The 20,860-nt window shown below is 38.6% G+C and overlaps 1 protein-coding gene across 1 annotated transcript; it reads right to left on the bottom strand.

The window, feature by feature from the left end:
- Window positions 1-1,019: 1,019 nt before the first annotated feature.
- Window positions 1,020-20,852, bottom strand: SUPV3L1 (Suv3 like RNA helicase). Its single transcript, XM_075505362.1, has 15 exons — window positions 20,568-20,852; window positions 15,128-15,205; window positions 14,742-14,849; window positions 13,012-13,126; window positions 12,262-12,430; window positions 10,657-10,768; window positions 10,293-10,370; window positions 9,056-9,147; window positions 7,930-8,110; window positions 7,417-7,510; window positions 6,501-6,720; window positions 6,047-6,127; window positions 4,357-4,533; window positions 2,624-2,772; window positions 1,020-2,219 (listed from the first exon to the last, which is right to left on the bottom strand). The coding sequence occupies exons 1-15, from the start codon at window positions 20,809-20,811 to the stop codon at window positions 1,724-1,726; spliced, it is 2,394 nt and encodes a 797-aa protein (XP_075361477.1). The 5' UTR covers window positions 20,812-20,852; the 3' UTR covers window positions 1,020-1,723.
- Between the last annotated feature and the right edge of the window lie 8 nt (window positions 20,853-20,860).

Raw genomic sequence — 20,860 nt, 5'->3', positions numbered from 1 at the left:
GCCACACATACATAGCTGCTTGTTTTTTCTTGGGGGAGAAAAGATGGGGCTTTGCAGGGGAAGGACCTAAAACTTTCCCTCCCCACCAGTCTAGTACCAAAATCAGCAGGAGATCATGTGGACTAGAAACATTTATGCACTGCTTGCTTTTTAGTAAATAATAGGGAAAGAGTACGTGAAATACACTGAAAACAGTTGTTAAAAACATTATTCAAACTGCTGCAGACTTGTTTCTGAACAGCACCTTAAAGGACTGGTACTAGGAGGAAGCAAAGGGGATTCAGAGCAAACTTTCAACCTGCAGAAATATGTTATTGATCATTTCAGAGAGTCAGGTATTTGACACAGTGAAATTCAAACTGGCTTTTACAAGTATCCCAACATTAATGCAAGCAGGATCTACAGACTTGTATACAGCCAACCCCAGAAATATGGTTGCTGCAGCATTATTCTCCTCAGGCAGCCCCAGCAACATGTCCTAGCACTGAAACCCATTTCTGTGAATACACAGCAGTTTCAGCATCTGATTCCTTCCACTCTCCAGTATCCCTACTGGGAGCTCAAAAGCTGCTCACACTAAAAACGAATGACAGAGCATCTGCATGTGTATGAAAGAAGCATAGCCTGGTGGTGCACTGTCTAAACATTATTCAGTGACACTGTGTCAGGAAAAAGAGAGTTCATTTCCAGAGAACTTAGTTCCAACAAATTAAACCTTCCTCCAGGTGGTAAACATCTAACTTTTCTAGTTTATGATAGCCACGATAAAATAGGTATCTGGAAATACTACCGGCACAAATATCAACCGACAAGCTGTTACTTAAACTATAAGCTGTTATGAGAGCTTAAGTAAAATATTTTATGTCTGCTCTTAAAATCCAGATACCACAAACAAGCTGGCATATGAAGCAAAAAAACATTTATGAAGTGCAACAGAACAAAATAATTTGCATGAAACTGAATTAGAAAAGTCAAGGAGAAACAGACATATTAATTTCTCAAAGTAAATAGATTATACCTATGCCTCTAACATTATCATAATCCAACTATCCAACTTTTTTTTTCCTCCCCTCAAAACTTTGCCTGAATCAGTGTGATGAGCTTTTCCTAGGAGAAAGAATACAATTTAAAGAGCGAGGACAGATTTTGCTTTGTTTCAGTAATTACCCCTCAGATAACAGAATTGGAATTTACTCAAAAATTCCTGTGCCCAGAATTTCAGCATTCCCCAACACACTAACACAAATGCTTTTCACCTCCTTCCACATTTTCACAGGACACAAAGGTTAGAGGCGCATGACTCCTATCACCATTCTGACCCAAGTTCCTGCCAGGTTGCTCATTACTTGTTCATTATCTGTTAAACTCTGCCCTTTGGGAAGGGATGGAATGAGTAACTAATTCATTACTAGTGAAATATCTGATGTTTATTAACAATGTGAGGATATCTTGCAAGAAGACATCAAATTCAAATTTTCACATAGCAGTAGATCATACACTTACGCTGAACACCATGACTGAAAAAGTGTACAGCTGACTGGTAAAAGCAAACTTATGGCCTCTGAGCTTTTAAGAATCCATTTCTCTGAGTGCTTCACTAACTGGTCACAGGAGAAGGAAAAACATCAAGGAGCTACAGCAGTGTAAACATGAAATGCCAAAGAAGTTATTAAAATAGTATTTTATTTTATGAATAAAAACTAAACAGAATTAGGACATGGTTCTATTTTTTCTTTTTCCCCATTTCCTTTGAACTATTCTGATCATCTCTTTTTGAACCAAGGCCATATCTACCACTCCTGTGCTGATCCTGCCACTCACTCTCCAGCTGCCTCAGCATTTCTTGTGTTAGAAGTCCTTCACGCAGCAATCTGTTGGCAAGAGATCCACGTCCATGGCTTTTCAGATCCTCTTGCCTTGTAGCAGACCGATAGGCTTTCAAGTTCTTTGCTCTTCTTTCTCCCGGAACTTCCACTGCAATAGAGAGTGCCTCTGTGGATTTTGCACCATGACGGTCTGAAACCGCCCTGGTATCCCTCTTAGTCCTTAAAAGAGGAAAGTCTTCTGACACAACTTCTGCTGTGCCAGGAGCAGCTGCAGATTGTGACGCTCGGATCAGCTTTGTGATGTTGCAGACACCAACTTGTATAATGTCGTCTAGTTTTTTCTGAATATCCCTTACAAGGACAGCATCAGGGAACATATCCATGAAGCGGTAACTGAAGAGAGGCAAAACAACATGCAATTAAACCTTTTCACTAAAGGACAGCTGACTGAGACAAAAATGAGATACATACCATGTAAAGTAAAAAAAAAAAAAAAAAAAAAATTATTCTGTGTTGCATGGGAAGGCCACTGTATTTTAAGTGACATTTCAGCTGCTCCAGTCCAGGATCACCTTGTTCCTAACTTTCTCTCTCTGTCAGTCACAAACTGTTCTCTGCAGAACCCATGACTTGCTCCCACAACATCGCTACATTTGCATTTGCCAAGATACTCTAAAGGGCCAAAGGAGCCCATACTGCACCACATACACACAGGCTTGAAGACACTACTTTTCTAGGACTGTAAGTCATAAATATTAGGAAAAAATAAAAATAATTTTCAAGCACAAACACAATACCTTAACCACAGATAGAGGTCAAAAACATCATGAACAGCTTCAAGGTGTACAAGTTCTTTGATGTTCTTTGGAGCTGCTAACGGCCATTTCGTGTGCCGACAGAGCCAGTCAAACGTCAGAGGCTCATTTCTACTGAACTGTCTTGCAAACTGAAACATAAGCAGATTCAGTGAAGTCCTCAGTTAGTCAGGAAAGAAATCCCCAATGAGTTAAATTCCCTTGAATCTGTATACATAGAATACTCCAGAAAATACCCGCTTTGTTTCACACAGCCCAAATGCCACACATTCTTTTACTTAATTACTCAACACAGGAGTCATGTCATTCTAGGGCCTCATTAACACCATTTGTCCATGGGCCAGGCACAGAGTTAAGCAACAAAAGCATAGAGCTATCCAGAAAAGCGTAACACTGAAGGCATATGATTTCATCTAGCAAAGCAGATGGACTTTGTCTTTTCTTCTTCTCGTGCTCCTATTTTGTTAATTATCTTGTTTCAGAATCTCCAGTGTTGAGAAAATCTTAAATGTATTCCCTGACTTAGGAAACACACTATTCACAACCAAAACAGATTAATCTGCACTAGAAATCAGCCCTTCTGAAACCTAGACATCTCACCTCTTTTACTAACAGATAAACAAGCCAAATAAGATTTAAATTTAAAATTTTCAGGAGCACTGATGACTTGTAATAACTGCTTCCTAACTGGCTGTTACCAGAAGTTGGGGTTTTTTCTGCCAAGGAATGGGGCTTAAATTCACACAGGCATTCACACTACAGCCTGCCTCCCTCCAACATCACATTATGCCCCTCTGCACCTTCATTACTTGGGATCTGAATGCTCAGCAGTTTCTTAGTGAGGCACATTTTTTTTTTCAACTCTTTAAATCAATCACTTGATTTTTAAAGAATATTATTAGCCATTTTTGAAAAGCACAGGTCTAATATCTGTGACACGAGGGCACAAATCAGTTTCATTTTTACACTAGTTTATTAAAAGTGTTTAATGCAGTCTCTAAAAGGGGAAAAAGGCGATACTGTCTAACAAAGTAACAGTCCCAAACAAAATTATTAATCCTGAAAAACTGAAATCAGCTGACTACAAATTCCTCAAAAAAATCACTCTGGGGGCACAGTGGAAAACAGTTCAAACAGGCCTGAAAAATGAAATGACATAATTCTGAGAGCAACTTACAGGACTGTATTTTCTGGGGTTTTAATCCTATGTGACTATATTATAACATCAACATTTACACTTAATCCCACATTCTTTTCTTTTGTTGACAAACTAACACCTTGAAGCAGCGGTATCTTAAAGACGAGTTTTAGACACATTGTAGTGCAAAGCTCAACAGTGCACAAATGACTACATTACACAATTCTGATCTCTCCCAGTTCAAAGATCACCTGCAAGGCAAGCAGTAGGATGCTCTGAGGCAAAGAACAGAAAAGCTATCCAAATTTTAATTTACATCACAAAATGAGAATCAGTTCTCAGAAGTTAAAAGCTTTGGCCAATAAGAATGGTGAAGAATGCAATTTAAAAAAAAAATTTATATATCTCTCTCCAGCTATTTTATATTGCTACACCGTGAGCACTTTAAGAATGCTCTCAAATGATCTAATGACAAAACCCACAATAAATATAGCAGCTAGATACAGTCTCAATGCACCAAGACCCGCTTGCTCCAATATATAAATACCACTTTTTTTGGAGGAAAAAAATAACTGACCTTCAACAACGTGGTACACACAAAAGGCTCTTTTCTGTTCAAGGGTGCAGTGCAGAAGACATACCGTGATCGCAAATTTAGTGGAATGTGCTGAATCATATCTGCTAGAAATTTAAAGTCATCAATATTGCAGACAAAGTAAAGCCCATCGACTTGTGAGAGACTCACAAAAATATCCTGTGAAAATATAACCAAATGAAGAGAATGTTATTACAGGAGAGGTTTGTTAAACTTTGTATTACCAATCCAAAAAATGATTTAGTGTTCAAAGGCTAGTTATACTGAAAGAACAGTTAAAAACATCAAATTTCACCACAGTAATAAAAAAGGGGGCAGGGGAGTTCCCTCTACTCTTTTAACAGGATTTTCATTAAATTCTCTAACACAGGATCAGAGGAGAAGACATAATGCACTATGCTTTATTTAAGCATTTTAAATTAGTCTCCTAAGCAACAAATACAGTGTTCTGGAAGTGTACATTTTAGTTACAAAGAACAACATCACAGGAACCAGTCACTACTACGTTTAGAACTCGTTCCAGGTTTGTCACTTAACATGACCCAAAAAGCTAACTTTGCAGCATGAAATTCAGTAATTTAGGTATTTTTAGCCCAGTGTCAAGAACAGATCTATTTTAGGAAGAAAAAAATCACAAGATAAATACGGTATTGCAATAGAGGAGTTCAAAGAATACCTGAAACATATCCAAGGTTTGGAGAAACAGGAGATGCCACTGCACATTGCAGGGGGAATTTTTATGGGCCCCCAAAATTATTTCTCCAGTGTTAATCTTTGAAAGATTTTTTAAAAGATCTTTAAAGAAACACTGAGCTTCTTAATTAAATGACTGAATACTTAAGAGATCAATAATAACATGGTTTTTTGATCTTAATACTTCTATGCTAGGCCAGAAATTCTCAATAGTAAAATTTTAAAGATGTGCTGTTACCCTACGAGCCTACGTCTTCCAGGAGGTCTCCAAGTATCATCTTTTACCTCAAGGTTAGAAATCATACACTTTGCTACAAAACAGCACATCAGCAGAGAACAATAATACTCATTTAAATCCATGACAGCTGCTAAAAATTTCTCAGGGTACTAAAACCCATGATACTATTTTTTAAATACAGCATTGGAAGCTTAATTTCTATTTTAAAAGGTTTAGGTACTTCCAAAAATTCTACTCTCCAGCTAATTATGAGATCAAGTAGATCCCACAAAACCCGTTTTCTCAAAGTTAAGCAGACACTGTTTTACCATAAAGTCCACAGAACCAGGAAAAAAATCAGGTAGCTCTCAGATGTACAGAAATCTGACATGACCAGCCCAGTTTCCCAGGAATTTTCACAGAAATTTAGCAAAATTTAAGTCTCTAATATTTTCAGTCTCAGACCAAAAAAGTCTATATTTAAAATACAGGAAAGGTGAAATGAAAAGGTTGTTGCACACTCTTCAACATGTGTAAACATATTTACACACTTCAACAGCTTTCAAGTTTATTATAACACAGAAAAGTTAAGCATTCTAAATGTATTTGCAGTCACTGCTGTAGTAGAGAGAAGAATCCAACTGATAAAAGATACACACAAGGCTGGCTGTTAGGTTCACAAAGTGCATGTTCATACAAAAGCACTGACTATAAGCAATGCTTAATTTTTAAAGCAGAAGATAATATTTTGATCATTCTTACAATTAGATTGGATAGAGTGGCATCAGGGAGATGATAAGCAAACATTTCTATCTGCTCAGGAGTAGGATGTAGGCCAGCTGCCTAAAGAGAAAATAAAGAAAAACATTTCCATTAATTCCCAACATTGTTCTTAAGTTAGTGCATCAGAAACAAAATCCAGAAAGACAAAATACAATAAATCAAAGCACCCTACAGAGTCCAGTTTATTTAGCACACTTATCTGGAACTTAAGAACTTTTGTGTTTGAGCTTTTAATTCTTAAAAGAGCAGCTTAAATATAAATTAAATATTGCAAGCCTCCAAATGGCACATACATTCAAAGTCACTCCGGCATGACACAATCCATTTTTATTACTAACTTTTAAACAGACACAAGGAAAAAATAATTTGGGATCAGAACGTAGTAAAACTGCTCCAGAGCACATCTGCACAAACTGGGTACTAAGCCTCTCACCTTCACAGGGCGCACAGGCTCACTCAAAATTTCCTTCAGCTGCACGAGGTCATCACGATGCATTGTAGTGACTTCTCCTTGTTTGAAGGATGAGCCATAACGCCCAGCTCTGCCTGCAATTTGTAGAGCCTGAGAGGTTGTAATGGAGTCTATTTCCTTTTCTCCCTTCTCATTCATAGTTGGCTTTACTATAGAGTTAAAAATTATTCTTTTTATACACCTGAAATATTTGAACAAAAACAAAGAGGAATCCTTTTTTGAAAATTATTTCCAATATACAACATACTACAGAAGAATGAAAGCCTTCTTTTTTTTTTTTTTTTTGAGCTTTTTTCCCCTCTATAAATTAAGGGACCACAGATACTACTTATGGACACAGCATATTCAAAAGGCCAGCATAAGACTACTGGTTAGTTGCAGGAGAATCATCATCCCTACACACATCAATTGTGTTCTAATAGAGTCCCAATCCATTCATCAACATCTGCCTCAGTAGTTTATAGCAATGTGACCGCATTACCTTCAGCAACAAAATACACCTGAAACTGGACTGAACTTGCTCTACGTTTCAGAAATGCAAGAGACTGATACTCTGACAACCTAGCACATCTGACTCCAGTGAATTGAAAGGATCTTAACAGTGCCTACTATCACACAGAATTAGGCCAAGTGAGTCATTTAATTATTAGAATCAGTTTTAAAATTAAAGCTTAGTTCTACCCAATCAAATTGATCACTACTTTAGAATTAAAGTGCATGTACTGTGTTAGCTAGACAGAGCAGATATCTAGCCAAATTAGACAAACTGGGGAGAAAGAAGCGAGGAAATGAATGCAGGTATCACACCGGGGGGGGGGGGGGGGGGGGGGAAGAAAAAAAAAAAGAAATCATACCATCACCTGCTCCAAGTACTTACAAATTGAGTCCCATTCCAATTGCATCTGTAGCAACTAAAATTTTGCACGGATCATCAGGATCATTGAATTTCTTTGCCTGTTCAAGTTTTGTTCCTAAAACAGAATGACAAAACACTTCACATCACAAACTCTTCTTACAAAACAAAGACAATGTATCACTAAGCCCAATGCCTCTATAATAGGCTGAGGGGAAAAAAAAAAAAAAAAAAAAAAAAAGGGTATTTGATTGGTATTTGGCTGTTGTTGGGGGAAGGGGGCAGGAGGGATTTAAATCATTCCCAGATCCGTGGATAGACCTCATTTAATTACATCTATCTGAAGATCAATATTAAGTACATAGTAAAGGTCTAATCCTAAGATTAAAACACCAGTCAATGAAAGTTGATTACTTTCCCTAACTATATAGAGATGCAAAACTAGGAAAACTTGTACTGCTTCATTTTAGAAGTTTTATCTAAGAAAGCAGCAAAAAGCAGAATGTCCCTTTAAAAATAAAAGGAAGAGTGCTTTACCTGGTGGCAGACTGCCATATATGACAGCACATTCTAATCCTCTGGCTTCAATCTGTCGACTGACAGAATAAATGTCATTCTTACTGAAACAGACAATGCAGTCCCCAGGACGGAGGTTATCTAAAGATTCTAAGGCATAATCCAGCACAGTAAGAGGAGTGAGTCTCTTGTAGTTTCGGACCTAGAATCAAAGGAGTTGTCAAAGATAACATGTTTTTAAATGAAAAATTCCTGTGGAATATCAGCCAGCATGATTATTATCACAACTGATTGTAACACAAAGGGACCTCTCACAGTCCTGAAGGGATAATTACTGGGGAGAAGGTGACATACACCATATGCACTTACATACCTGCAGCACTTCCCAACCTGAGAACTATACAGCCTTTTCAAGAAACAGAAGAACTGTATATTTTTACATGTAAGGTAGATTCAAGAAAAGAAGTATACAGGCTATGCAGCAATTCTATCAAGAAATCAGAGTCTGTTTTCACTCAGTCATCTGAATGGTGTAACTGGTCCCCTTTCAGAATTACATACCCCACCATGCAAAGATATATAAAGCTACAGCTAATTCACCAGGAAATCATGCAGGCTGGACTTTCTTAGGACCAAATTTTATGTTTTTAAATACTCTTCACAAAGGAATCTTCCCAAGGAAAAAAAAAATTATGACAGTAAAGTTGGGTTTCAGAGATCTTTCAATCACTTTCTTCTGGAGGTGTTAGCTCTTTTAACTCCTTTCTGCATCATACGGAGAATAACTATCAACAGATCCAGTAATCAACAGATCCAGTAACCTCAGCAAACTTGAGGGCACTGTGCCCTCCAGGAAGAACAGAACTGTAAAGAAAGCCCCTAAACAGCTGTAGCATTCCCTGAGAACTCTGCAAAGCACTTAGCTTCTTTAAGCAAAACAATACCACTATTAAAAAAACCAAACAAACAAAAAAACCCTTTGCTAAATCTCCTTTGGTTTACAGGAATTGAGAAACATTTTAACAAGAACTCCTGCAAGAATAACTTTGATCAGTGATAACCCCCGAAAGACCCTAAATTTCTCCCTGTTTTCCAGCAAGGAGGACCTGATGTTATGTCCGTAACTTTACAGAATTAAAAATCTTACTTCAACTTCCTCCCCTGTAGTGTACATGAGCTCTGTCACCAAGTCAATAGCAGCAGCTTCTCCACAAACGTGGATTTCTTCTGCACAGAGTCCTGAACAAGATCCAATGAAATAAAATGCAAAATGTTACATATTTATAGACAACAGTAGCTTTAGCTGACTTTTAAGTTACCCCAAAATCACATTTTGCTTGCTAAACACATCAGTGAGGACTGTATTTCACCTCCTTCAACATCCCAAATCAGTACCTAAAGCTTCTCCCACAACAGACTACTTCCTTAGAGCTGCTCTTGATCTCATATCAGCAAGTGATGCTTGGAAATCCATTAGTATGATAATCAAAGCAGCCAATACTTTGTTGCACCCTCTCAGCCAAAACAAGAGGTACCCTCAACCACTGAACAAATGGAGCAAAGCTTTGAGTATGTTTTATTTACTGCTAATGTTTTAGTAACTCCCAAACCACAGCAGAACTGAAGAGCTTTGTTTTCTGCATGACCTTCTAAAATTATGAATACATCTCTAATGCAGTCAGAATAGAAAAAAGGAAAAAAACAGGAGGTAGAGGAAGTGTGACAAATCATCCTGTTAAACTCAGCATCAAAAGCAGTGAAGGGAAGGGGGGGGGGGGGAGATCAGATTCCAAATCTGAGGAATCTGAGGTTCAAAATCTGAGGAAAAATGAGTTTCAAAAATTCATCTTGAAAAATTCTAAAATTATCAAAAGAAGCATTCTTCTAAGAATTTAACAGATCAGTGCAGCTCTATAAATGAGCCATTTGAAATTAACACTATAAAATATTTAATGTTCGCCACCTTGCCATACATTTAACAGTATCTCTTCATAACGAAATCTCTGAAAAATTGTGTTGTTTTAATTGAACAAAAAAGCATATTTCTAGAAAATAATCCATGTAAAAGTACAGCACAGTGTAACAACACAAAGACTCTGTATTATCCAAGAAAGCAAAACTAAGAGAGGCATCTGTGTAACTTAGAGAACAAAAAACATTCATTAAGTAAAGCATGACAGGTAACTTGCTGCCATACAGACAAATCCTTTGAGCCAGAGTATGCCTCTAACTTGCTGTGAGAAGACATACGAAGAAACAATACTCGCTTTTATTTTGCATCACATATTGTAACCACTTACGAATATACTGACTGCTAAGCTTGAATTTAATGTGCCATTTATAGTCACATTAAACTCGTTCATTGTCAACACAAACAAGCTTACCTAGAAGGGCTCTTGTCCAAGCCCACCCTCTGGCAGGATCTCTGATCATCTGAATTTCATCAATCACAGCAACTTCATCTTAAAACAAAAAAGAAAAATACGATGCACCAAGGAAGAGCATCTAGAACAGCAATACAACAAGGAAGGAACTCAGAAGGCTTTCTAAAAAAGGTTGCTCAAATCAAGTTAATCCTCTACCACCAAAAAGCTATTCTGAGATGATCCAGGTTTTATTAACTGCTCTAATATAGTTCAGAAATTGTTCAAATAAGAGTGAAAAGGAATAGCTCAGCTACTTCAGAGTCCAAGCAATAATACATATAAAGATACTATAGATATGACTGAAACAATTATATATACATACAAGGCGTATTAGTGCTGCACATTTCAATGGTACAAGCAATATGAGGAGCTTGTCTGGCATCTTCACTGGCATACACACGCTCCTCTCCTGTCACCAAGTCACATGGCACATTCTAAAGGAATTCAGAAAACTCATGTTAAGTTTCTTTACTATAACAGAATCCCCTTTTGAAAGGGGAAAAAAATCAGTTTCTTAAAGTAGTTTCTAAGACAGTAAAATGGAAGCTATCCAGAAAATAACTACTCAGCCTTTTGAGATTTGTGCCCTGTATTTAAGACTGACCTATCAGACTGAAGGGTATAATGGAGAGGTAGTATCTGTAATTAGATGCCCTCCCCTACTCCTGCAGGAGATTACGTCTTCCTCTGAGCATTTCAGAGCTGTCACATCTGCAAGAACTGTCACAAGAGCTGTAGTACAAGGAGCTCATAAAGCAAGGCCCAGCAGTGAAGGAGCCTTCAAGCTCCAGCCTTCTCCAGTTCATTTGGTGATTGCCCTGTTGGGTGTCTCACCTGCTGCCTTATACTCACACAGCAAGAGCCCTTGAGGACTAGCTGTGAGAGACAGCTGGGGCCACCACCCTCTGTAAGCTCTACTCTGGCTGAATCTCAGGCAGATGGCTGCTCCTTCCATATCAACAGCCACCTGTAGAGCCATGCAGGAAGCCCTGTTTAAGCCTCAAGGGCTACATATGACCCATGTGCTGCCAAGTGAAAAGTCCTCACACACACTAAACACATACAAAAAATGTGCAGTAACTCTACTAACAAGGAACATCAGTACATGGTATCCACATTCACTACATGGTACCCATGTTACAGGTGTCTCCTAGGACAAGCCAATCTTTCTTATGTGTTGCTTTGACAAACCAGTAATAGGAATTACAAATTCTAAATCATAGACTTATCAAAAAAAGAGAAATCACAAGACCATTTGGTAAACACTACTGTACATACACACTATGCTGCATTAACATGTGATGTGTTATTGTAATGCTTCAGAACTGGTGTGGTTCTGTGCAGCTGGAAACACACTGGTGAGGAGCCTTCAAAAAGATGCTGGAGGCGATAAAAAAAAGTACTAATGTAAGCTTCCTCTAGAGACCTGATATAGGGCACTGCTCTTCAACTCAACACAAATGAAGCTGCAGAACTTTTTATTAGATGGTTGAGTGAAATATGTTTAAACACTGAATCAGAAGGTTGAAGGGAGTTAAAAAAGGGTAATTTATTGCATACAAGCTAAAATAAAAGTCATGGGCAAAAGAAGCCACGGTTTCCACACTGAAAAAGCTAACAGTAGAACCTAGCTAAACCCGGGGAGGGAAAAATTACAGGAAAATGGAGACAGGTTACGGGGATGATTGCATGGCATGTGCTTTGGGGAAAGTGATGCTCCATTTGGGGAAATGATGTTCCATTCTACACACCTAAAGCCGAAATGCACAACTGGTATTCACATGAGCTGACACTAGTGCAAAGCAAAGGCCCCCATTCAAACACTCTGCTTCATGGACTACCTTAAGCAACTACAGTACTTTACAAACATGCATTCATGAGACTGTTCCAGTACTAACGATGTAGGTAAGTAATATAACATACTGACAGCATCATTACTCTTTTGGAAGATCTCATGAGCCAGAAGTTTTAATGGACCGCAGTATATTCCAGATTTTGCTGACAAAAATCTCTGGATAGCATGGTAAGTTTTTCCACTGTTTGTAGGACCAGCATGGAATATTATCTTTCTCTGAATAGCCCTGGCATCTGGATACCTAAAACATACACAAAAAAGCAGATCTGTTGAACATTTATCTGGTGTTCTGGATACTGATTCAGGGGAAATTGCAAATTAGTTTAAACAATTACTTATTAATAGACTTTTTAATGTGTGTTGAAAGCAGAAAGATCAAGTTCTTAAATAGAGACAGTATAGAGAGATTACTATGTCTTATACATTCATCTTCTAAATCATACAATGCTTTCAAAGATTTAGAGTGGAATTCACACATTGTGTTCAAAATAATTCTCATTACTGTGGTCTCTCTCCTTGGGTATATTAACATTTTAATGTTCTGGCATGCTACCTCCCAAACAGATACGGCCAGAAGACAGCTTTCTGGAAAGGCGATACCAACTCAGCACCTTTCATAGCTGATTTAATCTTATTTTCCTTGTAATTGATTGCAATGTATCTTGTAACAAAGACAAGAGTTCCTGACACAAATTATTGTAAAAACAGAGAAATGGAACTGAAAATATACTGCAATTATACGTCATAAAGCTTAAGTCCACAAACTGTGAAATCCTATGACACTAAGGAAAGAAAACGCTGCAACCATTTAAACACACTGACCAGTTGGGCGGTAATCTTAAATCACTGATCTTGCGCAGATCATCCATACAGTCCAGCATCGGAAAGATCTGCTTTGCATGCCTCAGGAAAAATGGAAAGAGATCATCCACATGACCTAGAAGACAAACCCTTTTAAGAAAGTTTGCATGCTTGTCTGAAGGTGTGCATCTTTACGTAATAAACTTTTAAAAAAATTTCTACTATTTCCACTACACGCTTATGTAATTCTTTCAACTTTTGGCTCTCTACAAAGTTCAAGAATTATCTCAATGGCAGAAAGGTAAACTAACAGGAGTACACAGACTCATTAAGCAATGTAATGCAAATACAATAGTACAGAAAAAAAAAAAATCTCATTCCAGTATATTCAGTCTGGTTAGCCTACACATCTAGAGAACTTCTAAATAAAATGAGAAGCTATGGAAAAGCTGGATGAGAAATAGCTTTTCTGTCCTAAGAAGATTTTAGCGTTTTCTTCCTAAATTCATGTGCTGCCTTGCAATAAAATAAAAGCTTCTAAAACGCTTTTATGAATAAACAGAGAAAAACAGAATAGTTTGCAGCTTCCCTAAGCTACTAAGACTTGGGATGCCAGTTCAAAATTGTGAGTCTCCAATCCCTAGGTGAGAAAACAATAATAGAAAAATCAATTCAGAAGAGGCATGCAGGTTCACTCTTCTGAACGTTTGCAGAGTAGTTATGTGGCCTTCAAGGTCTCATTTCAGGTCACACTCCAATTGTCCAGCTCTCATAGAATTTCAAAGAACTATCTGGATCTAAAAAACTCTTACTATCAAACACACACACACACAAAAAGCAGTGTTTTCTTTTGGTTTTTAAATTCAGAATTAGTATTCAATGAATCAAAATTATTGTAAAAAATGTAAAGAACTTAAAAACTGTAGTATTTTCAATTACCATCTTTGGACAAGCAAAACTTAACTGAAAAACTTCAAAACTGCCACAATAAACAACCCTTTACACTCCTATATATGTGAGTTTTAAGGCATACATAAACAATGCTCATATATACGTAAATAAGGAGTGAGGAATCACGTGGAAGATTTTATGCACAACTAACATAAAAAGACACTTTAAATTTCCTAAGACAGTAAACATTTAAAATCTACACATTTACATTTTAAGACAAAACTAATGGCCACTGTATCCTTTAAATTACCATCATTAAAAACACACATACTATGCCAAAGTTCTGCAGCTCAAACTGTGGAGAATGCTGTTTCTGCTGTTATCAGCTAGCTTCACCTCTTAGTTAAGTGCCGTTGATTATAACACACAATGCAGTAAGCAAGCAAACAACACTCACTTCTGTTAGTGCCACACGGAAACAGAGCAGAGTCACAGAGCTGTGTTCCCAAGTACTTAAAGCCACCTCGCCAGGAGAAAGCTCTCAAAGTGCCCCCTAGTGACTACCGAATTTTTAAGAGAGAAATAAATGGAACAGTACTGTTTTCATTTCAGCAATGAATAGATGCTATAAAAAACCAGGCTGCTTCTTGCTAAGACCTCCAGCTCTTTTGTTTCCACTCCAGAAGATTTAAGGACAGAACAATCCACAGGATGGGCACAAATGTTTCTAATGGGGAAGCATTGATTTTTAACTTATTTTACAGCATAGTAGGGGGGTCCACAGGTACGTAGGTAAGCATACAGGTCAAAAACAAGAAAAAAAATGCATATTTTATTTTACAAGCACTCCAGATACTTGCCTGCACCACAGCATATATCATTGAGAATAATATGCAAATCAGCACTCACAGAACTGGATTCCATTATATACTTCCTAAAGCTTATAAACGCTTGGTGAAACAGACGAGCTGCAAAAAAAAGGAACAAAGTGAATGTGACTGGGATCACAAAACCGAATTTGTAAATACCCAACAAAACACTGAAGTAGTCCATTAAAAACCTATACCTTAACATGAGATATTACAAGTAAATATAAAGGTTATTTGAACTGAGTGATAGAGACAACCTAAACAAGCAGTGTCGTGAGACCCATAAAAGATCAGATCTACCTAATACCATACCCAAATAAAAACAAATTTCACATTTTAAAAACAACAACAACAAAAAACTTAGAACATTTTCTTACCATCTAATCCATTTTCTGCTCCTAGTCTTTGGATTTCTTTTCTTTTGTAGAACTTATTTAAGTTTTTTAGAACTTCACCTGCAGAAAAAGAGTAACAGTTTTTTAGTTTGCTCAAAATTAAATCAATTCTGCTGACCTGAAGATCATGGCTCATAGTCTCATTACTTTGTAGAGACGGAGTCTTTGCCATGCTGAACAGAATCAAATGATTTCTCCCTAAATTAAACACAATCAGTGATTGAGCCTGTTGTGGAAAAAGACAATCTTAAACTGCAGCAGAGTAAGAACGGCCATGAAGATGAGATCAGTATTTGAGAGAGACTCTCCATGGTACTTAATAGGAAAGCATCAAGGTGGGAACCTGCAGCCAACATGTTATGGAACAAACTAATTGCGGTTTTGGGGTGGTTTTTGTTTGCTTTTTATCAGCACCTATCAGGAAACAGAAGGTTTTAATGTGAAAAGTAAATCTGCTTAAACCACTTGGTGGCAGCTTTTACTAAACATCCTGAGATAAATTCTTTCCTCCACACTGCTTCTAAGATACACTCTCCAAAAAGATCAGGCAAACCAGGTGCTGTATTCTTCCTATTTCTCAGGTTAAATAAAGGAGGAGAGAAGAAAACTTAACAGACTTTCTTCATATATATCACAAATTACTCAGATTTGTTTGTATAAAATCTCTTATTATAAAGTTATTAATAAATGCTTCCCCTCCCCTGAAAGGCAAGTTCAGAGTTGCAACGAAACTGTATTTACTAATGTATGCTCTGAATTTAGTTTATTAAATGTTAGTTAAATCACAATGGCAAAATTGTGTCACCTCGCCGTCTGTAGCAGATCAGAAATGCACACCAACCTAGCAAATATCATGAGCACCTATCCATAAACTTATGTTATCCTCAAAATTCAAGTCTATAAACACTATATTGTAAAATGCTAGGACTGATACACAATGCAGCACACCACTGGTCCTCCAGCACAAGTCACTGCACACAACACTGCCAAGCTCTAGTCTCTGCAATTAACTCCGTAACTCTTTGAAGTCTCTGGCACGACATGGAAAGCTTCCCATGAGATCAACTTCGCCTCTCTTTCTAAAAAACTATACTCTAGAAGAGAGATAACCCACTTTGCATAATGAAAATCATGAGGTGACAAAAATATGGCAAAGTTCAACTGCAGGCAAAACCAGAAGCACGAGAGCAGTGGCTACATCCCACACCCCCGTGCATGGTTACAGCAGTCTATTAACAGATTAATTTACAGTCTAAAATAATCAGAAAGGTAACTAAGCAAGATTGTCAGTAGACTTACATTTACTACATAGGTATCCATACTGTCATCAGAAAATGTTTAAGGGCCCGGAAATCAAAGACAGATTAGAAAACACTACATTAAAAGAAAGGACAGGGCTAAATTCTCTTCAGAGCTTTCCTAAGAAGTTGTAACAGTTAACACATCATCAGCCATGTATCTAAATTCACGACCTACTGGCCTTACTACAAGATTAAAAGGTCAATGCCAGAACATTTATTACTATCCAAGGCAACATGACATTGGGACCATCACAGCCCTCAACATCCAAGGTCACGATCCCTCCTAAGCACAAATACTTGTCTTAACAATAAGATATATCAAAACAAACCAAAGCTGGCGTTGCAGTCCAACTGGACATGCCCACATTAGCTTAATCCAACTGCATGTAGCACTATCTCTACAGCAACAGCTAGCAATCAGGGTACATACTCAGGAAATCTGTGTCCTGCCTCTACCATTACCCTTTTTACTATTCACTCCTGTTTTATGATTTCCCTTTCTTTACCATTTCCTCATTCTAGAACAGTATTTTAGCTCTTAATCCTCAATTACTTTGACTTCTCAGTAGCATTTTTTAAGGTTCTGTGTAAAAAGACAGCCTGACTCTACAGTTAAGTTCAGAAATTATGCAGTTAGCCTCCAATGTATCAGGTTCATTTAGAAGTTTCAGCCCTATTTGCAGGAAGACTTTTCAGTCATTTTCCTGCATCTGAGATGACAACACTCCATTTCAGTAAGCCTGTATACTACCACTGGGGCAGTTGAACTGCTTTATTTTAAAATTCCTCCAGAACTATTAGACTTTTATTGTCCAGTCCAAGTGACCTTGTGCATCTAACTAATCCACTTGTTCAGGCACTTCCTGTTTTCTGACACATGAATTGCTGACAACCACCTCATCTTCCCTAGCTTACATTTCTCCCCAGTAAGCACAGTTCCGCGGTCTGACAATTGAAGCCATAGAACTGACATTCAATATGACAACTGAGCATTATGGCTCCAAATCAACAACCATATCACGGATTCTGTGAAGCCACATGGCACAAAGTGCTGGTCTTTCATACAGCAGATTTTTCTGTTTACATTTATTTAAAAATCGTTAATGGATCATTTCCATATCAGGAGGCTCACATTCAAACCAAACCTAATTCGTGCTGCCCACTGACTTGGCAACATTCAGGCCTGCTACAGATCATAAAGCCAGGTACCAATTTTTCAACCTCTGTACTGATAGCAGATCACTCACCTTTACAAAATCTTCTCTCATTGCTCTTTACACTCCCTTCTTTTGATACCACATGCATGAGCAGACCTTGTGTCCCTTTCACCCTCCTATCTAATTTTAACATCACAGTTTCTTTTTTCCTTTTTTTTACTTAACTGCTCCATAGATTATTTCACTATAATGTGCTCATGTATTACCTACTCATTCAACTATTAGCTTATTCAATGAGGCAATCACACAAGGGGGTTAGCAAACACCTACTTAGATCTTAAATCATTCCATTATACAGTGATTTCATATTGTTCTATTATCACCCAGAACACTCTGCATTTGGGCTTTTCACAACAAGGACATTACCATCACACAAATATATCAGAGCCATTACTAATGTAAAAGCAACAAAAGGCTACAGAAAGACATATTCTGCCATAATCTCTGTAAGAAAAACTCAATAGCAAAGCTCCTTCTAACTGTAACCTACTTGATGCACCAAAATTGAAAGCATGCATCACCACTCATAAGGATCCACTTCCTATGAAGTCACAGAAAACAGATGCAGCCGTGAATGAATTCCACTACAGGCTGTTAAGCGGCAGATCTGTTATAAAGGTTTTGCAAAACTGGCTTTGCAAAAGTAAGCTTCTAAAAAGGCTTCTGTTATACTGACAGTGTTGGATTAGCGTGAAAACTATGATCACTGTCTCACTTCAGCAAGTAGCAAGCTAACAAGGTGATTCACACTGGAATTGTGCACACTATAAGTAACAAAGTTTCTTCACAAGCTGTAATCAGAATGCCTGTAAATATAAATTTTTCTTTATTGAATCTAGTTCAGTATTTGACAGCAGAATCTAACAGAGCATCTTCTTTCAAAATATCAAAAAAACAGATGCATAATACTGTGTGTGGTCAGAATCTGAGGGGGGGGAGCAGAGGAAGACTATTTATTTCATAAAAAAGAATGGATTATATTTGCTAAGGAAGGTCTCACTCAGTTTCCTCTTTAATATTATTGATGTGTTTCAAAATACAATGTTGCTGTCAGTAATTGAGAGCACTACAGGCCAACAAGCCAGACCAGCACCATACTGGTCACCTGGCTGGTATTCCTCGCAAGTCTCACATGAAAGAACTTCAGGCTGTTTGAAGTAGTTAATTTTCACCTGTGGGAACACATAATTTTAGCCAATCTGTTCTCTCTCAACAAGTTAGCAGAGACCAAATGGAATCTATACTTATTTTCCCAGAGCATTTTATTTGTATCTTTGAAGAAATCCAACATAACCGCTTATCTAGTAAATGAGACAATAAGTAATTTACAAGTAAGATGCCACCGTTCATATTTATTGGCACTTGAGGAATGCACTACTAATATAAGCCAACACTCACAGACAAGTCTGAAAACACCACAGATTTTCTGCATTACAGCTGTTCGGGATTTTTTCTCCTAGCTAGGTTTTTTAGGTGTCAGGGCCAGGTATTCTTTTCTTGAGGGCTCTGAACAAATTAAGATCATTTCCCATGCTTCCTATGCCTGGAGTTAATACAAATAATATGCCATCAGAACACTTAATTAGGAGAACATATGAAGAAAAAAAGTTTCCATTTATACCCTCAATGCTTTGGGATCACCAAACATCAAAAGGATCAAGAACTTGTTTCTTATTTATGAAGTCTTTAAAGATAGTGTGCTGGCACAGCTAGATAACATAAGACCCTTCCCGAGCAGAAGATGGAACACAGATGAAGAACGAACAGGATGTACACTTTACTTTAAAGAAAAAGAAACACTGAAAAAGCAACTCATTAATGGTTTTGAGATATAATTACATGTAAAGACATCCAAGAACAGAAGTATAGGGCATCTAAAGGTCAACAACAGAATTTCTTCTGTTTCCACTTAAATATCAAAAAATTAATGTGTCAAGTAAAATGACAAGATATATACCTAGCAGATAGATAAAAGAGAAACATAAAACATTGAGAAAGATGTTATTTTACTTCAAGACTGAAGTTCAAACTCCTATTCTGCTTCTGACATACTCAACAGCTCTCATAACACAGAGGGCACCGAAGAAGATAGTTCTGTACGCAGCTTTCCCAGCTGATACGCAGAAACCTACACTTAACATTTACTTGCTTATACTTTAAGATGTGCAAACCCAAGAATATACAAACAGACTTGGACTGTTCTAACTACAAGTTAAACTTAAGTTTCTAACACTGATGGCCAATAATCAGAAATAATGAATGCTTTGCCCGATTTTATCTAGGCACATTCACACAGAGACGATGCTCTTCTGTCTGTAACACCAATACTTGAGAAAACTATGACTTGTAAGTTCAGATACAGTTATGGTTTCAGAATGCCACAAGATTTCAGTTTAGCTGTGGGACCTGCCCCCATGCCATGCACTTTTATCCTGACTGCGCCGAAATGGGAAGTGGAGGAACTAGGCCAACAGATTTTTCCTCCACACAGGGCACACCTAATGCGCCTTGGTACAAACCTCACCATCGGCGGTCATGTTACCTCGCCTGACAGCTTTTATCCCACTTTCACTTTCGCGGAGACGAGCAGCTACACCGGTCAGACACGCCACAAGGAAAAAAACGCTGCTCTCAAGAAATAAAACCCCAGGAAACAACCCGAACGGAGCGACAGGCCCCACGGAGGAGGCCAGACAATGCCCGCCCATAGGGCGCAGGAGGCCGCCAATTCCTCGCAGCCGTCACAAGGACCCAGCTTCCGCGGCCCGAGGGACCCGGCCCCGCAGGCACGGGCAGAGGGGCAGCATGCCTCCGCTCCTGGCGGGAAGAGGGCGGGCAAGGCCCACGTCCGCCCCTCACAGTCCCTGCCCAACGGCTGCCGCCGCCTCACGGCCGCCCACTCACCCTTGTCGAGGGGCCGCGTGAGCTCGGCGCCCACATCTTCCTCGGCCGCGTCGCCGACGGGCTTCAGCGGCACGGGCACGAAGAGAGAGGTGTCGGGGGCCCGGGAGCTGCCGTCCCCGCCGACCGAGGAGGAGGAAGAGGAGGATGCGGCGGCAGCGGCGCGCAGCCGGACGGCTCCTCCATGGCGGAGGACGAGCCCCGCGCGCGCCGGGAGCCGCAGCAGCGGCCACGCGCACCGCCTCATCGGCAGCGAAGGGCAGCCGCGGCGGCGCAGGGCTCTCGCGTCATCGCCC

Source organism: Mycteria americana, chromosome 6, assembly GCF_035582795.1.
Source record: "Mycteria americana isolate JAX WOST 10 ecotype Jacksonville Zoo and Gardens chromosome 6, USCA_MyAme_1.0, whole genome shotgun sequence".
Classification (NCBI taxonomy): Eukaryota; Metazoa; Chordata; class Aves; order Ciconiiformes; family Ciconiidae; genus Mycteria; species Mycteria americana.
The sequence above is the reverse complement of the archived record's forward strand: the minus strand, read 5'-3'. Positions and strand labels throughout refer to the sequence as shown.